The following is a 27,851-nucleotide window of genomic DNA, read 5'->3' as shown; positions in this document are numbered from 1 at the left end:
TAATTATTTGTTATTAATTTCATTAAAGTGAAACATTAGATATATTCTCCTTTTTATAATAAAGTAAAAATTTACTCTGGTATAATGAAAAACACAATTAATTATTGTATATAGTTTTATTATATTCAACAATGTAAATTGATTATTATTATTATTATTATTCGTTTTTAATTCATTTAAACAGTAAATTATTCAGCTTCATGGTAATCTTAAGCCTGTTACCCCTCGTGAAGGAGCATAGGCTGCACACCAGTATTCTCTATCCAACACTGTCCTGGGTAATCCTTTCCAGTTGTTATTCATCTTTTTTATATCTGCTTCTATTTCCCGACGTAATATGATCTTTGACCAGCTTCATGGTAATTTTATATAAATTTACCATCAAAATATAAATCTTTTAGGTCTAATCCTCTAAAAGATATTCAGTGTATACTATTAAGAAATCCAATACTAAGTTGAAAAAATGTATTTACTGACTATTTCTTGGATTTGAATAATTTTTTAGTCATTGTTAGTTTATGATCGCGAGGCAGGATCGTGGATGCGTACTGTTGAGGAGTCCCACAATATGACGAAATGGCCGTCCAGTGCTTCTACGTTTTCCATGGTGGTCTAGCTTCAATTGACTCATGATTTCAACTATGAAGAATTATTTGTCTGTCACCTTGACTGTTTGAAATAAAGAATACAATTAAAAATGGTGATCTTTACATAAATTAATAATCTGTTTAATGAAAATTGTACCGAATTTTTAGTTAATAATAAAACTTCATTGCCTTGTTTGTCTGAATTTCTAAAGTAAAAATTTAGCATGGAAATCATTTTAAATAGAAAAAAATGTATGTAAACATTTTCAGCTTATTTATTTTATTTGAGAAAATGTCTTATATCACTATGGATTGTTTTATGTTTTACCACTATAGAATTCTCAGCACGAGGTACTTCAACAAGTTTCTTTTATAGAAACAAAACAATTGAAAAGATAAATGTAAACAAAAGATCTAAAACTGTTCAACTTTTCAATTACAAACATGTTTAAGAATATAGGTTATTTACTAGGTCAACTCTAAAAACCTATCGTCACGAGTATATTTGTTAGATAAGGTATCATAGAACTTTAATACCTTTTCTTGTGTACATGGATTTTAGTGTATGGACGTCTCGTTCTCCCAGAAAATATCCAAGGAGAAAGATATGATGGAAGGGGATGGTTAGTATCTAGTGAGATAACACCTGTCACCTGGAAAAGTCTTTTCTCAGAAACCTGTGAAAGAACAATGGGAAACAGTAAAGAAAAATAGGTAATGTCCAAGAATTGAAAAATTGTAAGAGTAAATATCGAGTAATCCCAAAAGCATGCAGTCTCTTTATATAGTAAGTCAGACAGAAAACTCTCTTCGATAACAATAAAACATGAGAAGATCAAGAAAGACCAGAGGAAAAGGTAACACCAAGATAGTTAATCTTTGACACTGTGTTTATCAAAGTGAGACCGTCTGCATATTTCACAAAAGTGTTTTCTGTGGAAGATGGCAGATCATGCACAAAAAAGAGAGAAAAGAAGAGAGGAGAAAACAGCTCCTTGTGGCACACCTTGATTAGACAGTAGAGACGTTGAACACGTTCCTCCAAGCACAGTGTACTCTTCTCTTCCAGAGAGGTGGGAATATAGCCAGCTGGTTGTTCAGCTGTCAGTGTTAACACTAACTTGTTAAGTAGGAGTTGCCTTAGGATAGAACCAAAAGCAGAAGTATAGTTCACAAAAGCTCATAGAATAAACTTCTTACTCCTTTCTAAGCTGAATAGTATATTGTGATGCAGAACAGCAACTGCATCTAAGGTTCTTCTTTCGCATTTGTAAGCAAACTGATACGGATCAATATTCTTTTCTAGTGCAGGTTAGAGCGGGAGTACCAATAATTTTTCCATTGTTTTGAAGAAAGGTGAAACTATTGCTATGGTTCTAAATTTCACATTCTTATCGCCAGTTACTTTCTTAGGTATAGGAACTGTCTTTATCTTTCTCCACATTTTTGGTATGAGATTAGTTGAGAACGATCTGTTGAAGATACTCGTGAATAAATAACATAGGACGTCAGCACACTTTCTAAAAAGGAGGTTTGGGATTTCATCAGGTCCTAAACATTGAGACGAGTTAAGTGGCTATAGACATTTTCAGACATCAGTTCCAGTGAAAGTAGGAAGACAACTATTTTTTAAACCTGTGGACATAGGGAGCATGAAATCAGATGACTGACGTACAAAAGACTAATATAAGTCACAAACATTCAGCTGGTTATCTTTTCTAATGTGTCTCTCACCTGTAAGTTCTTTAACTAGCTTCTTCATACTTGGAGGATTTTTACGAAATAACATTTTTTGAGTAAACATTGAGTTTAGATGTCTAAGCTCTAGGTTTATTAGACTATTTAGCTTACGAACTTCAATGGAGTTTTTCTCCTTCTACATTCTTTCTTTTACCCTCCGTAATTGTTTTAGTTGTGGAGGTGTCAGTCTATCAAAACTTACAAAAGTGGTTTCAGTGGGACAACCAACATCAAAACATAATTTAAGATACCAAGTGACAACATAGGTAGTGTTTTCCAATCAGTCATCTGTAAATAATCTCCAGTTAGTCGTACGAAACATGTTTTTTCAGATTTCGGAGACTTTCTTCTGGGTAATTCCTATATTTAACTTTATTTATTTGATGTAAGAGTATACTCTTTACAAGTTTGCCATATACTTTAGGTAGAATACGAAGAATACAATGATCAGAACTAGACAATAGAGCAAGTTTATGAGTCACATATGTCCCCACATCAATAATGAGAACTAAGTCTATATAGGCACCCAAACGAGTGGGAAAATCTACTGTATTTTAGTAGTCTAGCAATGAAAGAAAGTTTGCAGTCTCATGAATTAAAATCACCACACACAACTGAAAGTGAACCACTGAAGGCAGTATCAGAGAATTCAGTGAATTCATTAGCGAAAACAGATAGTGTAGATGGTGTACAGCCCGGAGTCACGTAGATGCTGGTAACACAAACATAATTGTATTTATTCAGGTGTTTTGGTCGGTATCTTAATGTTAAACAGTCATTAAAGTCGTTTGAAAACTTAAAACGTGCAAAACTAAACCAACACCAGTTCATATTTACAAACGTAGCTACACCGTCTCCAAACCTTTTCTTCTTGCTTCATCGATCCTGACGATGGACATTGAAATCTTGTAGTGATACTAAGCAACTGTCTTGTAAGTTACTTAAGCAAGATTCTTGAATTGTGATTACACCACAATTACAATACATGTTTCGACGTAGTGGGAATTGAAGATAGTTCACCTTGTTAATTGGTGACCGCTATTTAGAATTTAGTAGCTCAGGAATCGACATACGATTAATGTTCATTCTCTTCAATGCGTATTGCCAACCACGAAGGTGTCTCTGATTGTACTTTTTTGTAACTTGTATGACGATAGGTCGTAAACTTTTTCATAAACGCGCCTGTATGGGTTATCCGATTAACAGACATCATGTAATTATATTTTATGGAAAATAATTTTCACGATTTTAATGAGAAGACATTAAATTTATGGTCCAAAAATACTTATTCTTATATTATTGTCTAACGGATTATGTCTAAGCAATCCAACTTGTAAGCTAAGTATTCTACCGTAAGTTTACACTATTTTCTAACTAGTAAACATTCAGTTAATATTTCTATTAATATTGTTTCTATAAGCAAACCTTACTTACTCTACTAAAATCCTGATAGGAAGTAATTCTTTTGGAACACTGGCTAAAAAATTGAAAAACTACTAGAAACCAAGAATTAGACTATCATTGTTTGAACATGTGAATTGATAGTTTGAAATATAGAATCAGAATGGTAAACCAAACATAAATTTAATTAAGAAATCTTTTTGGAACCTTAACCCCAGGAAATAAATTAGTTATATTTTGATCGTATCCTCTTCCTGGTTCTCAATGACTTCAACCATGTACCTAGTCATCGTCTAAAGAATTAACTTTCACGTGAAGATCAATAAGCTATTCGGCTATTTCAAGTTGTCGAAGGTATTACGGAGAGATAATTACTCATTTCAAAATATTTCAGGTCTATCTAAAGAGTATGATATGCTGTATTTGAAAGAATCTTAGAAGGGGGTCTGCATTGTGATCTCGTACTTCATAATGGCCATTATCTCAGCAATGCACTATTGTAGTGAACGAGAACACAAGTGGGGACAATCGAATGTATTTGAATACCAAACCATAGAACACCTTAGTAAAATCTGAGAACCATACAGTAAATACTTCATTTGCAAAATGTCACTCAATCGTCTCAGACTTCATTATCTTTTCGTTTCCACACCAATCATTCTCCGTTCTCGTTCTCTTTCCTACAATTTTCTTAACCTTCTGCCGACAGACATTTAACTTTCGATTGATGATACATACTACTTATATCTGTCGACATCAGTAGCACACCTCACACTACTAATGATACTAACTACCCCATTTTAGACTGATACATTTAATTTGATGCTTTCTCTTCCATGAAGTTTATTTCATGGATGATTTCGAATAAATTTCGTGTTTTTATTTTAACCTTACTGTTAACTAACTTATATAATTCAATACTGTAGAAAATACCATTTATTATTGAGGCATTTAGTTTATGAATGAAATCAGAAAGAAAAAAATTATAACTAATTAATAGAATATAGCACTAATTATGGCGAGACTATAGTTTATGGACGAACTGATCAGGTATAAGATGACAGGTTTTGGATTTTGGCACGAAATTCACTAATCCATTTGGCTAAATACAGTTTCGGCATTATAGCTGATATCAGTTAGGGATGAAAATCCTAAATCTAATTCCTAACCTTAACCATCATCTGTAAATCGTAATTCTAATTCCTCACACAGATTTATAACCCTCATTTGATCCTATTTATTAGGTGGACACTCTCAAAGTCAGTCTAAGGTCACTTAAAGGTCATCCATAAACTATAGTCTCACCCTAGTTACTAATTGATAATTCTTTAAAGAAAACCACTTATTTCATAAATATGTTTATTGATATATTACAAAAATGTTGTTTTTCTTTTCTCAAAATAATCTATTAACATGAAAAAACATTCAATAAACAATAATGTATATTTCCTCAAATCAAACCATAATTATTAGTGAAGGTGTATGCATTAAAATAATATGAACAGAATAATGTTGTACAAATAATCACAGTGTTTTATTTTGAATGGAATTTATACTTTTTATCATTGTATAATCCTCTTAAACAGCGACAACAGCAACAACAACAACAAGGAGAAATATACCCTTAAACAAACAATTCGAATAGTATGATACATATTCAAATGACAATGTCATTCACAGGATTGAAGATAGTATTACCAATAACTATCATTTACTATTAAAATAAATGTAAAACATGTAAAGAATTTAAATATAGAAAAAAAACAAGACAAATTCTTAAAAAGGAATAATATATTTGTAAAATCTCAGCGAAAAGAATCCAAGCTTGGACCAGATTGCCTGGCGAAACTTTGGATTTACTTCAAATTCATTCGCTGAGATTTTACAAATACATATTATTCCTGTTTTAATGTCTCACATCAACTCGATGCCCAAATACTGTGAAATTATTCACTCTAATTTAGACGAAAGTTCTTATATAAAAAGACAAATTCTTATCATTGATGAATTTATACATGATGCTATGAAAGAAAAATGACTTTGTTTATGATTTAATGCTTGTTCAAAAGAAGAAAAATAAAATGAAGAATTGAATCTTGAATAATGGAATCAATGTTTAAAATGGATGATATGTTAATTTATCATTAGTTGTTAATAATTCATAATTAATTTCATAAATATTTTGTAAATTAATTGTCATGGGTGGTGGAGTTGACAACATATTATTACGATCATTCAATGAAGAAACAAAAGATGATGAAGATAATGGAAGTTGTGATGAAAGTACTGGTGGCGATGATGATGATGATGACGATGAAGATGGTGATAATAATTTCTCTTGTTCTTTATTATATGATTCATTTATTACTTCAGATAAATAATAGTCTTGTCTATCTGACCAAATATCAATTTCATAGTATACATTAGGCGATGATAATAAAGAATGTTCTAAATCATATTGATGATAGTTTGAAAGATTTGATGAATAATTCATTGTGTGATGGTTTTCTGAACTTGTACAATGTAACATGGGTAACTGTTGTTCTTGTTCTCTTTGTATTGTAAGATTATCGAACCAGTTAATATGAGATGTTAAAGATTCATTGATTGCGGATACGGAATTTGCTGGCAATAGACTGTCTGTTTTAGACCAATTACTGTTGTCACTTAATTTATCTGTGGAATTATTTTGACTTCCATATACATACATTAAGAAATCTTTGCCATTTTCATTATAGTGTTGATTTGGTGTGATAATGTTGCTATTGTTTATGTTCTGTTTAGAACATATTCCTTCATCATTTAAGAATACACTAACACATCCATACTTATTAGGTATTTGAACTTGTTGATTATCGTTACCATTAGTAACTACAGTAGAACTGGGAGTTTCATCGATTTGTTTATAATTATTATTCTCATTTTCTCCTTCCAATATATCATTATGCTTACGTTTAACTCCGAATTTTTCTTCGTTAGTAGGTATACATTCTGTATTATTATCTGTCTGCTGATTATTGAAATGATTTGAAGTGAAACAAAATTGACTATTGGATGTGCCAAGTTTATACGGTGTACTTAAAGAATTATCCGGAAGTTGTCTCAATTGACCAGATGATTTATCATCTGTATTGGTTTTGGCTGTCGTTGTAGAGCTAATAAGTTGTTGATTTGAGTGCTCTTCACCGGGAAATGCTAGAGAAAATAACAGTTCTGGTTCATAAACAAATCGATAAACATATCTTTCACCAGATACTTTCTGCATTATACCTTTTTCGTAATAGTACCTTAACGATCTACTCAGTTTATCATAATTCATAGCAGGGCGATTTTTCTGAATACCCCATAAACGAGCAACCTTGTTTTAAAGAAGAGAAAGGGATTCATTATTTCATACGAAATACATGGTTAGACTTTGATAATTGTATAGGACAATAAAATAAACTGACGATTTATAAGAAAATATTGTTTTAATTCAAAATCATTTGAATAATAGTTAGAAATCATGAATTTCTAAGAGGCTTCTTCATGCCGCTAATAATGATTACGGAAATCTAAAAACTTGTGTTTTTCGGTTAATATAAAGTGCTTACTAATTAAGATCTACTTGTTTAAATACGTGTTTAACTTACCAGAAGCTCAGTTAAGGCTCTCGAAAGGATGAATATGCTTCCATAGAAATAAGATGGATTCTAAAGTGTCATTGATTATAAACTCTCACTCAAAATTCCTTACAAACTTCTCATTGGTACTTAAATTAAATAAATATTAAAGCTAATAATATTGTAAGTTTCGAAACCTATCTGTCACTGCTTAGTTAAATATACCTATTTCAAATTCAAATATCTAAAAATTAATATCTTGATGTTTATCAATAACCTGTTAATTATTGAACCCATTTCTTTATTCAGCTTAGAAACATATGTAATCATTTACCAGTTATTTAGTTTATGTAGTATTCTAGAATTTTCAGGAAAACCCAAGGACATCTAAAATACTATAAAAACCCTATATTTTCTGTACATAAATGAACCTTTGGAGTAAAGTACTTTTCGCATACTTTGCACCTTTTCTCTCGTGTTCAAATAGCTGTGTAGTTCTAGCTTGGGGGTTACAAGACTAGCTTAGGATCCGAGTATAGCGTTCAATCAGCAAGACGTATCAGTAACGAGATAATGTTGATCATAAACACATGTAAGTAAATCGTTATACTACTAATTAATTTCAATTTCATTTATCATTTTAATGATGAATTTTCATATTAGAATATAATAATAAAATGATTAAAATTATAACAGGTCATTCATTGTAATTTAACAAAAACACATATATATGGAAAAGATTTGTGTTGTTCCTCTTTCTCTCTCTCCTTCTCCCTCTTTCTCTCTTTCTCTATCATCCAGGGTATAAAAATTTGATTATTATTATTTTTTTTAAATTGAGGAAATATTTTAATAAACAGAAAGGAAACTATGATAATCTTTTCCTTTTTAAACATGTTTAAGCATGAAATTTAATTGTAAAATGCCTTTCTATCAAAAAATGAAAGTTCTTCGTGTGTATATTCTAAAAAGTATTTTTATTAAAAATCATGATTCATTGTATTGTACACGTGAACTATATCATTTATAATAGTGTTAGTAAGTCTTCTTAATATCCATTTTATCACCTTGATAGTATGAACTATTAGATTAATGTATATGTAGTTGATCTAACTTTATATATTTTACTCCTGTTAATTTTACCTTGAGAGTTATACTTAGTGGAACAAAATAAAGTATATATACCATATTCCATACATATAATTATACTAAATATTAATGAATTGAATCAAATTTACCAGTTAGGAATAAATAGTAATTATTTAAAAGTAAAATGATTGTCTAATCAACATTCATAGCTTTCAGTTTGTATGATAAAGCACTGATCAGTTCATCAGAGATCAATACTTCACATAAACCTATATATATCAACTTGTGTGTGCTACTTATATAAACATAAATAGTATATAACGCTAGTCAGGAATACAATGTCTGGCAGCAAGAGGTCAAGAAGATCGAGGAGGAAAGAACGAGAACAGAAAGCAGTTGGTATAGAAATGTAGGAACAACGAAGTTTAAGACGATTGACTGATATTTGCAAAAAGAAATGGTCAAGTTTGAGACAATTGATTGACATTTTGCGAATGAAGTATTTACTGTAAGATTCTCAGATTTTACTAAGATATTCGGTAATTTTGTGTTCAAATACATTTGATTGTCCCCACTTGTGTTCTCGTTCACTACAGCAAATGGAAATGATCAATTGCATCTCATTGAAAATAATGTCTCAAACATTATCATAAGTAACATACATTCTATTCATTATTAGACAGTAGATGTGTATTATAAATTAAATGAAAATGAAAATTATTACTTAACTTATATATTGTGAAAATTTACCTCTTCAGGATCATTCAATTTAAATTCTAATTTTCTTCCTGTCCACATATTAAATGTTGACTTTCTTTATCATCTAATAAAGCAATTAAAAATTGCCATAATTGCAATGATCCTCGACGATGAAGATTAGCTAAAGCTGCAGAAGCAGCAGCCATTAAGTTTCCACCATTATTATTATTATTATTATCATTATTATCAAAATTCGTCATTGGTATTGATGATTTCTCCATCAATGATCGCCTTATTAAATTATCATTCAATACATTTGTTTGATAAGGTTTCAATAAATTTTTCTCATTTAATTTCATTTCATTATGATTAGTTAAATAATTTTCTGTACAAGTTTTTGATGATGATGATGATGATGATGATAATGATGATGATGGCAGTAATAATTCATCGTTTGATATCGTCGTAAAATTATTGAATGGCCATTTAGTGGATGATTCATTGGATGTATTGTCTAATTTAGAATTCATTGATAATAATGGAGAAAAAGTAAACCAACTTGAGTTCTTTGTATCTAAAGTTTAAAAAGGAAATAGGTAGATTATATACATATTTATGAGTTTCCAGCAAACTTTATATTCTCGTACTGTGATATACGTATGACGACATTTACCGATACAAGTTACCATTGAGCTGACTATCGCAGTTCTGACGTTGGAGTATCGTGGAGGTTCGTTTAATTATTAGATGGTATATATATATATATATATATATATATATATATACTTTCAATTCCCATAGATAATATATAGTTTATTCAATTGCAATATTCAAAGTGTTACCAAGCGAAATTTGCAAATTTAGGTGAATTAACGTGTGCTCAGAGTTTTCTTCTGGAAATATGAAGTGCTTTTGGTTCTAGCAGTCATCGTTTTTAATTCAAGTCGGGGGGGGGTGACACCTTAATCATGATGATCAATAATACTCGTTGAAAATTCGCTTTAGATTGTTGAATATAAATTATGGTTAATTCAATCACTATATAACTTAAGATATTTAAGTCAAACTGCGAAGTTATAAGCCAGTACTTCTAAAAATTCCAAGAAACAATACCAGTATTAATACTACTTTTTTCTCATTTGAGTAACGTATTACTGAAAGACTATGTTTGATACTTTAAAACATCTGTGTTTTTCATATTACACTGTATATACAATGTATTCACATCTCAGGCACTAAACAAACGAAAATACAAATAAGAACACTGTTAAATTGTACATTAAGTTAATAATATAAATAATTCAGTCCATTTTAGTTAGTCCTTTTTCGGAAAAACTCATTATCGTTTAGTTGGTTAGTTGTATAGCATTCCGTCATAAAAAAATGTTGCCAAGTCATCGAAAGATAGTTAGAATTCACTTGAATCTGTTAAATAAGCCAGTGACTTGTGATCTGGTCGAACATCCTGTATACATTACCCAGATTTTGGGTTATTTGAGGATTGGTGTATTCCAGTCAAAAGTTGACCGTAAAAAGTCTAACTGAATGAATAATTTATTCACTATTTTTACTTAAAAAATATTTCCATATAATACAAGCTTATGACATTTCTGAGATTTGATTGTATTTAATGTAAGTAACTTTAATTTACACCTAACTTACCTTCAATAAATGTATTCGAGTTATGATTACTTTTTTCCGGTACCATACATTCTGGATAATCATAAATTTTTGTTGATTGAATTGAATAATCTGTTGTAATCTTTCTTGACTTGTCTCCATTTATATCTAAAGAGTGAATTTCACAAATTGACGGATAATTTGGTGCACAACCACATATTTTATGAGGAAGAAATCCATTAACTTCTCTAGTTTGATAATAATTCAAAGAATCAATTTCACTATATGAAATTTGTTCGTTTTTTTGTAATTCGCAATAGCAAGACCTAAAGTTATGTAATATAGAATAGGTTTGATTTTGATGGATGGAATGATTATGGGCGTATACACGTATAAATGAAACAGAATATTACTTGGCAGAACTCTGTGTACGGTAGACCATCTGACATCTTGAATGACTTAAAGTGTAATGAAATTAAATGACTTCAAATTATCAGAAGGGGGTTTTGTGAAGATTTTAGTAGTTTTATATATTTGAAGTCATGAGTCAATTGAAGCTAGATCACCATGGAAAACCTGGAAGCACTGGACGGCCGTTTCGTCATATTGTGGGACACCTTAACAGTACGCATCCACGATCCCGCCTCGAGAGATTCCAACCCAGGACCTATCAGTCTCGTGCGCAAGTGCTTAACCACTAGACCACTGAGCCGGTATCCAACAGTGTTAATGTCTAACTTCAACCAATCCAGGATTTCAACTATATAAAATTATTAAAACCTTCACAAAACCCCCTTCTGACGATGATCATATGCTCACTAGTGACTGGCTACATGAGGTATTTCCTGGAGTTCTAGTGAGAAGCAGTAAGCAGTGGAGGTCAACCAGGTCTGTAGGGAGATATCAACTCGCTGAAGACATTGGTGAATGATTGCTCAACTTCGTGGACTTAAAATTACTTTTTTTTTAATTGACTGATTATATTTCAGTGTCTTTTTGTCAACAATAAGCTTTAAGATATTAGATATGTCAGATACACATTGTTTGTTATCCTTGATTTTTTCTCTTTAAATTAATATGAATAAAAGTATCAAGTTAGAGAAAGTTTCACACAGTTCACAGATTAGGATTAATTTTCCGTATTATTTTAAAAGAATCACAAAAGGGAATGTATGAGAACTAACCACGACTGAATACAAGAACCAAAGGTGGTATCATTTTGTTATTCCTTATTGTTTGCTTCATTTTCCAAAATTGTTTTTACGGGACAAGCTTACATAACAGTAATAAATAATATAGTGACTTTTTAAGTTTAGTCATCCCTAGAGGGAATGAACAACTGGAGGTTCAATTCATAGACCAAATATAATTTTGAGACGGTGAAGAAGATTTGTAGCTCAGGTGGATGATTTTGATGGAGTTTTGATCTCTGAGCTGGACGGTTTGGTCATGGAGCTTTTATCGTCCTTCTGAACGACAATGAAAGCTCCACAACCAAACCATCCAGCTCAGAGGACTAAATATAGTTTGAAAATTTCCCAACCACTGTTTTCAGAATCAGATGATTGGAGATAACAATGATAGACACTTGAAATTTAGATATACCATTTAGATTAATTTATAAAATTATTAAACTTGTATATACTATGAATGTTACTTTCCGAATACAAATATGTTTGAAAAAAATCTCATTTGTTAAGGGATTATTGACAATTTGAAACATGTAACCATAAAAAGATCCTCTGTTAATATGACCGAATTGTAATTATCATTATGAACAATTGAAATTAATGACAAAACTGATCACGAAATAGAAACCATACTGAATTCCCTGAAAGTTAATAAACTCCGATACAAATGGTGTATATATGTCCTACCTGATTAATCAGAGTTGAAAACTATCATGTTCCCTTGTTTCCAGTGTTGGTTATATTCTGTCAGGCAACACACTAGATGAAACAGTTTCGAAATACTCGAAAAATATCAGTTCTCATGAGATTACAGATACATACTGTTGACCAACTCCAGTTGGCAAAAACCCAAGTTCAAAGTTACCATTCCTGTGGAAAAATCTTGTTGTACTAAACACCAACAACGATTTCGAGCAGATTTCAACGAATAATGTTATATTTTTTTACTGAGAATCGTGTCAATTTCTAGACTAGATTGTTTATATTCTTGTTTTACATATCTTTAAATATTTAGCACAATTTTCATGTTCAATGAGTTCAATAAATATTCTTTCTAAACAAATAGTTTACTAGTTAGTTATAACAAACAAGACCTAACTATGACGCAACCATACATTTCTAGAATCATTTATTTGAAACAATCAATTGATTAGAAATATATCAATAGATTACATGTGGAAATCTTCATCCTCAAAAGATATTCACAATGATATTATTGAATCATTTATTATTATAACTAACATATTTATAAATATACTTCAATTGTAGATATTGTGTTTAAGAATGACTTCATATTCTAATTGTTTATTATCAAATAACGGAAGAAAAAAGAAAAACAAAATAAATGACAAAACTTGTATTTTCATAGTTGAAAGCATGAGTCAATTGAAGCTAGACGACCATGGAAAACCTGGAAGCACTGGACTGGTCTGGTTTCAATTGGCCTATGCTTTCAACTATGAAAACACTGAAATCTCCACAAAACCCCTTCTGATAAAAACTTGTATCATTTTTCAATGTACATTACTTTTATGAATTCAATATTCATGATTTTAACATGAATTTTATACAAATCAACAAGAAATATGATCAGTAGTAAATCATTATAATGTTCCATTTTTATAAAATAATTATCAATATAACCATTATAGTTGGCATGTGTAACATGATAGATTTGATATTTTACATATATATATAATAAAGAAGAATATTTTAAGTGTTTGGTTAATAATACAAGAGAAGTATATGCAATATATAACACACACACACAGATAAGGAAAAGTAAGTCATTGAGATCGCTTAATTATCTTTGTAATCGATCTTTTGATTATGGTTGTATATGATTCCCTATTATCAGTGATCATCCTATCTCCCATATTGTTAAAAACATAAAAATTAATAAATATTCTTAGTAAATCTTTGCTGAAATGTTAGCGTTTAATAAATGTTATGTATATACATATAGCCTTTTAGGTGAAGCGCGGAATTTGACTCTAATAGTAATGATTCACTATGACATAATATTTAGCAACATATACATATACAGACATAGAAAACATGTTAATATATTCTGTATACAACCGTCCTTATTGTTAAGTAAGAGTATATTCAAATTAATCTTGATATTAGATTTATCTTATGTGTTCCATTACATATCAGTCATTCATATAGAAAAGACAAATATATATTATTCATGTGTGGTTTATCCGTAAGTTATTTTTAACTTAAACATAGATCCAAGCCGTCACAATCAACCGGTTTAAATAGTAGTATAACTAAAAAGCAATAAGTAATGAAAGTTTCTCATCTCTTTGTTTAAATGATTCGATATATATTACTTTCATATCATAAAATTATGTTAACGGAAAAGGGTACGAGTTTCGAATATAATTTTTTTATGAGTTTCTTTAGAATATTAATTAATAGGTTTTAAGAGCCTGTTTATTGAATACATGTAAATTCTTAGATTTAGTGTAAACTTCTGTATACAAATGATTGGAAGAATGAGAATAATGTAAGACTAATGTATACATCTGAAATATTTTCTAATAGTCAATGAATCATTTATTCATTTATAAACAATAACTGAATGGTAAGCAAAGATGAACAGTGGCTAGCAGTGGAATCCAGGACGCGTGTTTCGTCCTATTTGGGACTCGGCGACTGGATGTATCTGCATCTCGGAGTTGATGTTCACTCTGGGACTTGAACCCAGTATATTTCGCTTCAAACGCCATCGTGTTATCCACTTAGCTACTGAGTCCTGATAGCCACTTGCTTGTGCAATATCTGAATGGATAAAAATTATTAAGATTTTCATTTATTCACTTTGGTAACTTTATAATTACGTTAAGTTTGTTAATCATTGGATTATAGAATCAAATGAACAAATTTGTAATGTCGTACAATGATGTCTGTGTTATTTTTTTAAAGTAAACTATTCAAACTTTCATCAAATGTAAACAGTAAATAAATAAAATCATTTTTTAAAGTAGGGACTTATGTACTGATATGATCTGAGATTTAAGTATATTAATCACTTGTTCTAAATGAACTAGATAAGATAGTTTTCGGATATAAGACAATGATTTAAAGTTGAGTGATATAGGTCTACGTTCACTAAGTGTGATGCGACATGATGTAAGGATTAAGGATTTTGGCTATCACATTTGATAGCTTTCAAGTAGAACGAGTAACTCGAACTGATCACTTGATGTAAACTGAGTAATTAATGACATAATCTGATTCGTTCGATTATTTTTTTGAAACATCAGTTTACATACACTCACCTTGGTGAATAAGCGAACGAGTTTTAGAATAAATATTAAATTTCTCATATCCAAATATCTATATATCTGGGTGATCTGTGCTCTTGAAAACGATTCTACACAAAAGTTGCAAAACCCTAGAGGTATACTACTGTGAGATTACAGGATATGTGATTATTCATTTTTGTATGTAAGTCATCTATTGACTGGTAAATACAAACATCCAAGATGGAGGAAGATGAGAGTTAGTGAGAAGTCAACTGTCTGACCTCAAGACTAATTATATGAATAATATCAATCTAAACTTTTTCAATACTCGAGAAGAAGAAAAATATCAATTTGAATAAATGAGTATTATTATTAAAGTTGGGTATGAGTAAGTAAAATCGAGGTTAAAACAAAAAGCGTTTAACAAACAGTCGTAAGAAATAATCATCATAAACACTCCGGTTGGCAAAATGAATGAAGACACAATCTTCTTTACAAGCCACAGTTTTCATTGATTTGAAAATAAATATCCTAGTAAACGTAGATTGACTAAGTCATCACTATAGACAACGCTAACGAATGTTTAAGGATATTAGTTGTGGTTAGATTAAAATGAGCTGAAAAATAAAGTGTTCCGGATATCCCTAAAAATGGCGAATATATAAACCAATCCTATAGTGATTGAAGTGAACGGTAAGAATGCAGATCCACAAATTGCCATAATTATTACCTTAAAAGCTCTCTAATCGGGAACTGAATACAAGTAATTCTAATGAAAAAAAGATCCTCAAATTATTGTACTAGAAACTCACTGGAAACGAAGTATTGGAAACAGTCAATAATGTTATATAAGAATGAAGTTTAACATAATAAAATCAACTCTTAATTAGTTTGAGTGCCTTTCACAAGGATCTCGTCTAACATGAGGTCATTTTCATTGAAAACTCAAATACAAAGAACATTTGTTGCCTTCTAATATGAGATTCATGTCCAGGGCATCAAACGAGAATAAAGCATAGATAATTGGGTCTCATAGAAAGGAATAACATCTGATTGCAGTGAAAAGTAATTTCAGAAAACCCAATTTTTTTATAAAAGCTACCTAGAAATACAAGGCAACAATCAACTCTAATTGTCTGGCTTTAATTTCATAGGCTAGTGAGCATTCTATGAAACCTACATAATATAAATTTTTTAAAAAGAAAGATGTTTAGTCATGTCTACTTTAAAACCAAGACTTTTGTATATGTATGTGTATGCTAGGAAGTAGTAACATATTTTTGTCTTACCCTTTAGTTCTAATTCACTGGGTACTTTGGGCTGATGGTTCGGTTTTAGTAATTAATCGTCATTCAGTCACAATATTCACATCCTGTCAGATGACTGATCATGTATCTACGTAACCATACAACTTTTCGTCATAAGAACTAGTGGCTAACTTCCAGAAGGACATCTGAAAGTTTTAGTAAGAAGCCATGATCTGTCAAGGCAGTCAATTCGGAAATGAAGCAGAAAATCAACATTCACTTGGGATGAGCTCCACATAGTATGGTGAATTGACTAAAATTGAAAGTGTGGAGCACAAGATCTCGACTTAGTGATTTGAATGTATTGTGCTCGTCTCAAGAACTGAAAGATAAGTTCTGGTCGTTAAAGAGTTAAAAACCAGAAAGTAAATATTCAGTGATCATTCATTTTCATTAGTTATCCAACAATATCAATGATAAAAATCACTTGGTTGAAACAATTCATAAACAAAGAGTATTTGTATTAAACCAATGTTCCGTTAATTGAAAACTGTCTGAATCAATGTGTCATTTTACAAATTAAATGTATGAAATCTATGTATCCAGTCGTGATCTTAAAATAAAGATCTACTATTTCTGTTAAATTGCTCTGAACTCAACTCCATTAAATAAGTGACTTGATGATAATTTGTGTTGTACGTTATCTCCTCCTGTTATCCGAGATCTATTTACAATGTGATCGCTAAATTGAATGACGTGATGATTTCTACTATATTTGTTGTTGGATTAAGAATCTATATTTTCAACTTTCTTGCATAGGATCTCTGATGTCGATGTTGATCAGCAAAGTATATTTCCTTCAATAACTCAGATCCAGATTAGTCTTAAGTTCGATTATTATCCTACTGATCTGTTCTGTAGTACAATTTAACAACTTAAGTCTCATAATTATGCGTAGTTTAGATTTTGGTCACCAGCTGTTTTTACTGAAATTTTCGTGATTGAAATTATTTCCATCTTACTATAATATTTGTTCACTATCAACAACTAACTAATAAAGAGAGTGGTTCATGACAATCTTCTCTTATATAACAATATTTATCGATAGACTAAGATACCATTGTATTCAGTAGTAAGTCAATAAATAGTCAACAATCATTTCGTGACTCGATATATATATATATATATATAATTTGATTATAGCGTCTAAAAGTTGATGAAATGCATCAACTTATCGTTCTTTTTTCGTAGCTAATCACTGCTTACTCAGTTACTTTAAAGAATTCTCATCTCCTCTAGTCACTTAGGCCTTGAGAATGTATATGTTTGCATATTTGCATACATATTTCTACTCTTCATTCATTGCTGCTCATGTAAGCATGTCTAAATATTTTGTCTTTTTCTATGAATTACTTTCTCTCTCTTCTGTGATACGTGTATAACAATATTGCATAAAATAATAACTTGGAAAGCAGAGATTTTGAATATGAATTTCGGTGTGGTCAAAACAATAATAATAACAGTTTGATTCGTTGTAAATATTATTATTATTTCCCAAGAGTTTGTTGCATAACTTATAATTATCTATACAGAGTTTTTGATATGAATTGGGATTTTATCAATTAAGTTAAAAATGAAAGCACAAAATAAATTTAATCATAAAATGAAGAGTGATGTCTGATTGAATCATAGAATTGTTCATATTCTAGTAGATACAAGACTATTTAACTCATTATAATTATACCTAAGAATTGAATTATAATGCCTTAAAGAAAACATGTATCTATGATTTAATTTGATAATTAATGATGGATGCCGGTTGGATGCCGGCTTAGTGGTTCTAGAGGTTAAGCGCTCACGTGCGAGACTGTTAGGTCCTGGGTTCGAATCTCGCGATGCGGGACTGTGGATGCTCACTGCTGAGGAGTCCCGCCATAGGACGAAAAGACCGTCCAGTGCTTTCAGGTTTCCTATGGTGGTCCAGCTTCAATTGACTCATGATTTCAACTATAAAATTAATGATTTATTATTTGATTTCCTTGATGTTCAATTACATGTAAGTCGATCAATTAATATGAACTAATATCATACTTTAGTTGACATGTTAACAAAAGCCTCTCGATATAAAAAAGGTTAAATGATCTTCCTTTCTATTTGTTACATTGAATGATATAGTTTATACAGCTTTTTATTCAACCTCATTCAATATAATATTAAATTTAAAGCTTCTTATAGAACAGATTTAATCATCAAAAATAACTTGTAGATCCCTTATTGTTTACAAATTGTCATCATATCAAAGTGTAGATATCTGAATGAAGAATATTTCTGTAAATGAATTCTCATTAGGTTATACAGTTCCATTTTTTACATAAACGTCAATGTTTAATATATGGAAATGTTAAAAAAGAAGAAGCTCAGTGTAATAGATGCGAAATCGTGGATGCGCACTGCTGAGGAGTCCCACAATAGGACGAAACGGACGTCCAGTGCTTCCACGTTTTCCATGGTGGTTTAACTTCAATTGACTCATGATCTCAACTATATAATAGCTAGAAAGTCATAAAAATGCTACAACAAGCTTAATTGTATCATATAGATTCTGAGATGAAATAAATGAAATACTCAAAACATCACTGATCAAAGGATGTAGTTTGTTATATTTTCTTCAAAATCAAAATTGAATTTTAAGTCAAGTAGACGTAATCATAAAAAGGATAACAATTATTTGAAAGCCAAGTCATGAATACATAATAGTTATGACAGTGTTTGACTATCACTTATAGACAGGATGTTTAGTAGTTCAATTGGAGATTACTAAGTAAAAATATAAAATGTTTTTTAGTAATTATTGAGTACTTTATTCATGAGATCTCAAAAAAGAATTTTACAAAGTCACATTAACAAGTAATTCAATATAATGACTTACACAAAAGAAGCCGGTTATAAATGTATATTTGACTATTTCTCAAGTTTTAAAGACTGCAGACTAAGGTGTAACATTGACGACATCTTAAAGTTTTCAGGCTACTTTTTCTAGCTAATTTAATATTACGATCAATTTTTGTTTTGTTTTGAAGTTTTACACAATTTTAAGTGTAGAAACTTGAATCAGTATAAATCTTCACAATGATTCAGTAAAACTACATAAAAATCATTAGAATCTTTTGAAGTATATTGAGATGTGTGTAACCTTAAAAATTATTCAATAAACAATCATTGTATACTAGTATCCAAGAGTTTGATTCTAAAAGCACCTATGCTAATTGTAAATGTTTGGACATGTTATTAATTTATCCAATCAGTCAGTCAGTCAGTCACAACGTAGAACTTCGTACTTACGTACATCAGTTTGAGTTGCCATACCACATTAGCACAGAGATACAGCTGTCGATTCAAATCCCATGGTGGTAAAAGTAGTAAGAGTATATGCATTAATGTGAAAGATTAGGGTTTGAAGATGCTATTGAAGGAGTATAATCCAGTGAAATAAATTTGGAAAGAGAAAAAAGATAGAGACATGAAGAATTCAGAAGATTAGAATTTGGTAGAACACAAAGAGTGGATGCACCTTCGCTATTGCAAACGATTTTGAGCCATATCATTCAAGGTCTCTAAGCAATATTTATATAAGTAAATTTAAATTATAGTTTTATTGAAACCTGTTTTATCTAAATAATTTATTAATACACTAAGTTATGGAAGGTTAGTCTGTTGGTAATAAAAAAAGCAATTTAATTTAGATTTGGTAATCCTTTTGTTTACTTGTAATGACTATGACTAAGAAAAGAAAAATTAAATAATTGCTGAAAATGAAAGAATTACTGGTCATCTGGTTTGGTAGTTCAATAAAATATATCATCTGAGTTGGAAGCTGATAATGAAATCTCTGAATGAAAAGCCTAAAAGTTTGGGTATGAAACTCTGGTTTATGATAGAGTTCTAGGAAAATTATAAAGTTGATGATAATATGAAGTATAAGTTCGTTTCATCTTATAATCTTTCTAACAATCATACAATCTGAATACATTCACTAGTGATGTTTTATCTGTAATGTTTGTACTATGTTCTATATTAAGGAAAATTCAATGATTACAGAAGATCAAAGTTGAGATTAGTTATTAAAGAGGAATAATGTACTTGTAAAATCTCAGCGAATGAATTTGAAGTAAATCCAACGTTTCGCCTGGTAATCCGGTCCAAGCTTTCAACTCGGCACTCAAATACTGTGAAACTATTCGCTCTAATTTAGACGAAAGTTCTTATATATTATTGAGATTAGTTAGTTTTTTTTATATAACTATCTTCTTCTAATTCAAAAGTTTATCAACATGAAACACATATTTACCCAAGCAATTTGATAATGTTACTAAATTGAAATTCTTAATAGATGGTACTTTAAATTTATTACTTAAGAGGAGTACTATTTATTATGGTAAATGAAACTACTTTTGTTGCAATCATAGTAGTATCCATCAAGAACGTTTTTATCATTATTATTATTTTCTCGTGTTTAGTATAAATAAATTGATAATGTATTTCAGATTTTAACAATAAGCTAAAAATATTTTGGGTTGTTTGTGGAGAGTTTTAGTAATTTTTTATGTATAGTTGAAATCATGAGTCAGTTGAAGTTAGACCACCATGGAAAACCTGGAAGCATTGGACGACCGTTTCGTCCTGTTGTGGGACTCCTCAGCAGTGCGCATCCCGCCTCGCTAGATTCGAACCCAGGACCTACCATTCTGTGTCATGTTTTCAGAATTGAATGAACATCATTTTGAATTCTTAAAGCATCTGAGAATTGTTCCAAGTTATAAGAAAACCAACGTAAAAGATTTTACAACTTTTCAATCATTTACCCAAGTTTATGAACTTAGCGTAATATCATATTAAATATGGTTCACCTTTAATTTCATGTAATTCAAAAATATTGATTTATGACAATGGAAATCACGAACTAACGAAGGTTCTTCTAATCAGGTTATTTACTAGATCAAGTAAATTATTAAGATGTAAGTATCTGAAATGGTTATTTATTAAAACTAATACATAGTCAGTGGTTTATGTAAGTAACTATGTCAAATGATATCAGAAATATAATTAAATTTTTATATTTGTTTCTCTAGATAGCTTTCTGTATCAACTGTGTTTAGTTGAAATGTTAATACAAATCAGGGAGGACTAGGAAGTTGTTTTTATCCTAATTCATGACTTCTCGGAAGTGAGCACCAACCAAGAGACTATTTTTGGCTCTCTAAAAGAACACAGTAACTTTAAACCCATGAGTATAAATTCAATACACACAGTTCCGGAATTTACCAATCTACTTTGTTTCACATTCCTCATGTAAAGTCATTAATTATTTCCTACTTCATCTTAAATTTGATTAACCTCAAAGGATCTCACTAGAACTTAAATCTATTTCGAAGCGATTCATTCATAAGAATTCGATTATTAATTGACAAAAGCTTTTGTATAATAATGGGCAAATACTGTTGAGAAGTCCTGAATGGCAAAGAAACACTCATCCCATGCTTCTTGCTTTTCACTTACTCTTTAATTGATCTGTGTGTTATATAAACTGTTTCCAACTGATACAAATTTGAGAAAAATATTCCAATAAAAAATCATCAGGTTTCATAGCAAAGATAAAATCAGTGGACTTAACAAAATATACTTATATGCATAAAATGTTATTTGACATGTATTCCGAAACTGAGATTTAGGTCAGTAAAATTTGGAAATGGAGAATTATGTCACTATTATGAGGGCCGACTATACTAACAAACTGTTTGAGAATAAAATCGATATTTTTCCTACTCAATAACTGAAGTTCTGAAGCATACGAACTAGGGATCAACTTTTTGTGAATAACAGATAATCAAACAGTCCAGTCTTAATCGTTTTAGCTTTTTGATAGTTCGATTTTTAAAGAATAATGTAAATTTTGACAAATTTTCACATGGGCACCATTCATTCAGTAACATTTACTTATATTTCTACGGAGAACCCTCTAAAGCTTATTATCAAATGTATTTATTCTTTTCGATATTAAACTCAGTCATCTATACCTTCCAGAAAATGAATCTGATATGTCTCAAAGATGAAGTTAAGACTTACTTGGATGTATATAGGTAATAATCATCTTCTTTATCCCACATGTACCTATATGGTACATGTAAATTTCCAGTATTATTGAAATATGGATTATATTGACTGTCTAATATAACAGAAGTATTTGTTATGTTATCAGTAAGAAATGAAGGATCTGGTACTGGTGATGAACTAGATGAATAAGTCGATGAAATATTAAATGAAGTAGGTGAATATTGTTTTGAAGTTGAATCGGTAATCCAAAGGTTATGAAAATGGTGATGAGGAGATGGACGAAGGTGAACCGATGCATCTTCATTAGTTTGTATCCAACATCCATCATTTGTATACATCTTTTTTTATAAGAATGATAGTAACTTCTGAGAATTATAATTCTTTTCAACTAAATTACTTCAGTTCCCGAAAGTTATGAACAAAAATGAAAAATTAACTAACTAGACATTTTCAGTAATTTAATATAATTATTAAAAAGTTAGATTAGTACGGATCATGAGCTCATTGGTTATTATTTCTCCACCTTATTTTTAACTATGAATAATAGTGATAACTAGGCGAGGACATATATTCTATCCAGTTTATAATTTAAACTGTGATAGGTAGATACAAAAATATTCATCTGGTCGTTATTCATTTATAATGGTAAAAGCATAAATTCTGTTCCCCTTTAATTTAATTTTTATCTCTTCCCTTACTTAATCAAAATGATAGCTAATTATTGAGCTTTTCAACAGTTAGGCTTATAGATTGAAAATGAATGGAAGTGATTTTTGCCAGTCAGGTTACAACGTATAATTAAATACTATCTTTTATTTGTGTTACAGAAAAATATTTATAATTAAACAGATGAGTATAAACACTGTGGAATGGATTATTGTATAATGAATACATACATAATATAGTCCTAAACATCAATGGGAAGATTCAAACAAGTAATACCAAATGAATTTAAACTTCACCCCATTACACAAGCAAGTGGCTATCAGGACTCAGTGGCCGATTGGATAACGCGATGGCGTTTGAAGCGAAAGGTACTGGGTTCAAGTCCCAGAGTGAACATCAACTCTGAGATGCAGATACATCCAGCTGACGAGTCCCGAATAGGACGAAACGCGCGTCCTGGATTCCACTACTAGCCACTATCCATCTCCACATAACTGATTAGAGTTTATAATGTAAAACAGTAACTTAAAAGACAAAAAACCGAAATAATCAAATAAAAGTGCAGAAAAGAAAAGAAAACGACAACCAGAAACATACTCATTAAGGGACTTAAGGCCAAAGAAGGGTGAGAGATTGGACAAATCGTTTGTGCACGCAAAGTTCAGGCTGGAGTTCGTGGATTGCCAATGCCTCAGCAGTGCATAAAATATTGATTCGCCCCCCCTTCGACCCGGTTCCTTTGACTCTATAGATTACTTTGAAAGAGGAGTCTTTTGGAGCTATGTGTCTACAGTTAATTGAATGCTCCTGTATCCAACTAGTTATCTTTTTGTATTCTCCTTTTAAGAGCCAAGCCGGATAGTGTTCTAAGATGCGTTTGGGAAGTGATCGCTTTGTGCGGCCTAGGTAACGTGCCCCACATGAGCAAGTAAATTTATAGATACACATAGATGTGGTTCAAAGCGAAAGTTTATTCTTAACACACACCAGAATGGTAGACCGGTTAGAGAAAACAATTGGAGGCTTAGCTGCGTGGAAAGTTTTATTCAACGATTTTGAAATCCGTTTATTCAGGATTTCAGCAGCCGTGTCTCCTTTAAATTCCATACTCATAAATAAAGTTTTCTTCTGCACTGTCAAATCTTTTTCCTGATGATGTCTAGGTGTTAAGTTACTATCGATGAACCTAGGTGGATAACCATTTTTGATGAGGGTCTGTTTTACATTTTAAACTCTAATCAGTTATTATTATTACCTTATACAAGTGAACATCAACTCTGAGATGCAGGTACATCCAACTGACGAATCCCAAATAGGACGAAACGCGCGTCCTGGATTCCATTGCTAGCCACTATCCGTCTTTGCTTACAATGCTTGTGAACTAAGGCTATTTCGAGGCAATACTCACAGTATGCACATATGCCAATTAGAGACTGACCAGTTGCAGCCCTAAACATCGATGGGAAGATTCAAACAAGTAATACTAAATTAATTTAATATAGATTTTGTTTGAAATGTTCTATATTAAATCATCGCAACCTATTTTGTTGGATATGTCAGGAAACTAAAAGTAACATAGCAAGTAAAAATCATTATTAGAAATAATAAGTGAGAATGCAAGTGAACAAACCAATGTACCTTGTGCAGTTTTCGTAAGATCGTCAGTCAACTGTCTAAACCCAGGAACATAGAATGAGATTCAAATATATGGTAGACTGATTGAAATTTGGATAGTAAATTAACCACTTCATCACTACTTAGATGCTAGTATATTCCGTAGGGACTTAGATTTAACATTCACCACTTTAGATACTACAACATTATTAATAAAATAGTGATCTGGGTTAACTCATTTTTGTCTTGCTTGTCTACACAGTAACGGAGTTATTTTATTTCAAAGATATTTATAAAGCTACTATAATTAAACTTGAGAGAAAACCAGAGAGACGATTCATTCTAAAATGTTCCCTCCCAAATTACATAGTTATATCTTTTGTCGTATGAAAAGCTACTTACAAATGTGATCATAAAGCTTTCAACTTGTGTAAATGGACTCTTTTTAGTGTGATTAAGGAAGTAACACATTTAAAACAACTGAAATACATGGGGTAACAAAATCTGCCAATTATCATAAAGTTAGAGATGTAGATAGTTTTCTGAAAAATGTGAAACTATTTGATAGCTTGTTGCATTATATTTTCCTTTAACTACTTTTGACTGATTAAGTTAGTGTTAGGAGTAGAAAGACAAACATCTACTCACTACTAATTATTTGAATAACTTTAGAATTTCAACCAAGTTAAATAAAGCAAAAACAACAATATTTTCAGAATACAATGAATTTACTATGTATCGTTGCTTTCTTTTCAGCTACATATAAGCTGATAGGTTTATACAGTTCACGACATAAATATGATATGTAAAAGGAATAAGTTAACATCAACGATCAGTAAAAAGATTTTCAAATTGCGAATTTCTAATGAGTTTTTTCCTTGGGGGTTTTTGTCAATAATTATTGTGATAGTTCCAGAACACTATTAAATAATATGACAAAATAAGATAGATAAATAGGTTGAAATAATTCAATAATAATCAAGACTTCCTAAAATATTGAAAGTAAGTTCTTAACACTATTCGTTTTTGCTTGTTACCAAGACAGTTAAGGGTTAAACACAAACTCTTTTTGAATGCAAAAGTCAAAGGTTTGTACTCGTAGTTATTTATCTAGATAGTTTGTAAACATTCATACAGTTCTGGAAATATTTGAAATGATATTAGTCGGTAAACCATTAGAAACCTAGATGCAATAGACAAATTTTCCATCATTGTTTGGAAAACCACAACAAAGTATATCCACAACTTTATATGGGTCCCGAATTAACGTTTTGTAAGTCTCAATCGTACTAGTTGGTAAATGATCTATGAAATACGGATCCAACAAAAATTTAAGTTTGAAATAAATTTTGATCACTTTTATTTTTGTGCAAATATTTGGTACATAAATGTTTCATCATTGCTGAAAAGTCTTTCTGTTTTCTGATGTTCTTCCATTTGAAAATTTGGGTCAGTTATTCAAATTTTGTGAATACCAGTGACTCGGCCACGCTAACCATATCAGTTTAGGTAATCGATTGCATAAACAACAGTCACATATTAAGGCCATAGTCTCCCGTTCTAACGATATATATATATATATATATATATATATATATATAGTGGTAACTGGTTTCTTCTTCCTATTTTTTATTCCATACATTTAATGAGAATTCAAACGTCAGTAACTAAAAGACTGTTCACTGTTTCTAGTATGTGGTCAGTGAAAACTCATCATTTATTCTATTGCATACATCACATTGTTATTGTTAGGTAAGAGAAACCCTAACCATATCAATAAACAAACAGATTTTCTTTAAGAAAGACTTGAGTTTAGTAAAAATATGTTATATTCTAGTTGTTTTAGTCATCCTAATTCAAAATGTCTATTTTTAAATCATTCCTGTTTCATAATAATTATAATGATTGTTTCCTAGATTGAATATTAACACATGACCTATTTTCACTGTTATTATCTTTCTACTTCATTGTGTTCTCATTATTCATCATGGGATATTTAATAAATATATACATTTTAGAGAGATTAATAATGAGATAACCCATAATTTGATGTAATTATATTTGGTTATCGTTATTGAGACATTTTTAAAGATGTTTTTCTAAAAGGATTTTTCCATAAATATAATTTATCTTCTTACTTATAAAACTACTAATAATGAGCTACTTTTTTACTGTTAGATATTTATGAGTAGTATATATGAGAAAAAACTATTTAAAATTGTGTCTGGAAATAAATGGAAGGTTTTGTCATTTATAATTTTAGTAGGCCCACACAAACCATAAATATGATGAAAAATGGTTAAAAATATTTAAGAAACTGTATGATAAGTGACTCTTTGCGTTATTTAGTAATTACTAAATTTAAGGTCTGGAAACCAGGGTTAGTTCTTGAACCACAGATCAAAGCCGTACAGAGTGTAACTATCAATCTTGTGATCACTCATTAGGCTGGTCGACTGCCTCTTTGACTGAAATCGATTTCTACCAAATAATGTCAATCTACAGCTTCATTATTATACAGAATGGTTGTTTTTTCACAAAAGAATTATTTGGTCTCTCTGTATTTCTCTTCATCAATGTTTGATTAACCTGAGCTGAAAACAATTGGATTATAATGATCAGGTTTAGTCACAAGTTAATTTTGAAAGTCACTCTTAATTGCAAGGAGAAAGTCGTAAAGTCAAAACAAGAACAAAAAGTGGTCTTTAGTCTTCAACCAATATATACGGATGAATCGTACTCTAGCTACTAACATTAGAATAAGTATCTAAGTTGTCATTTGAATACAAAATATAACAAACGACTAGAATTGTACTTCTTGTGATCTGGAAAAAATATATCGGACCTTGAGCATTCAGAATAACCATAAACCAATCTGTTGATTTGATAAACATAAGTATGAATGAAAGTTATATTACTGCAAGTTCTTTAATGGAATCTCAAATAGTTCATGTGTAAGATAACATATATCAATAACAGTTCAAGAGTTGATTCACCAGTTTATTGTGTAATTTCTGTGTACAGCTTA

At 30.5% G+C, this 27,851-nt stretch overlaps 1 protein-coding gene across 1 annotated transcript; it reads right to left on the bottom strand.

Annotated features, from left to right (window-relative positions):
- Positions 1-22: 22 nt before the first annotated feature.
- Smp_127020 (putative ets) lies at positions 23-26,322 on the bottom strand (the record flags this gene model as incomplete). Its single annotated transcript, XM_018796715.1, has 6 exons — positions 23-76; positions 6,097-7,086; positions 9,170-9,207; positions 10,781-11,064; positions 22,556-22,881; positions 26,320-26,322. 6 exons carry the CDS (start codon positions 26,320-26,322, stop codon positions 23-25), a joined length of 1,695 nt encoding a protein of 564 aa, XP_018651829.1.
- Between the last annotated feature and the right edge of the window lie 1,529 nt (positions 26,323-27,851).

This window comes from Schistosoma mansoni, chromosome 4, assembly GCF_000237925.1.
Source record: "Schistosoma mansoni strain Puerto Rico chromosome 4, complete genome".
NCBI lineage: Eukaryota > Metazoa > Platyhelminthes > Trematoda > Strigeidida > Schistosomatidae > Schistosoma > Schistosoma mansoni.
This window is presented reverse-complemented; position numbering and strand designations above follow the sequence as displayed.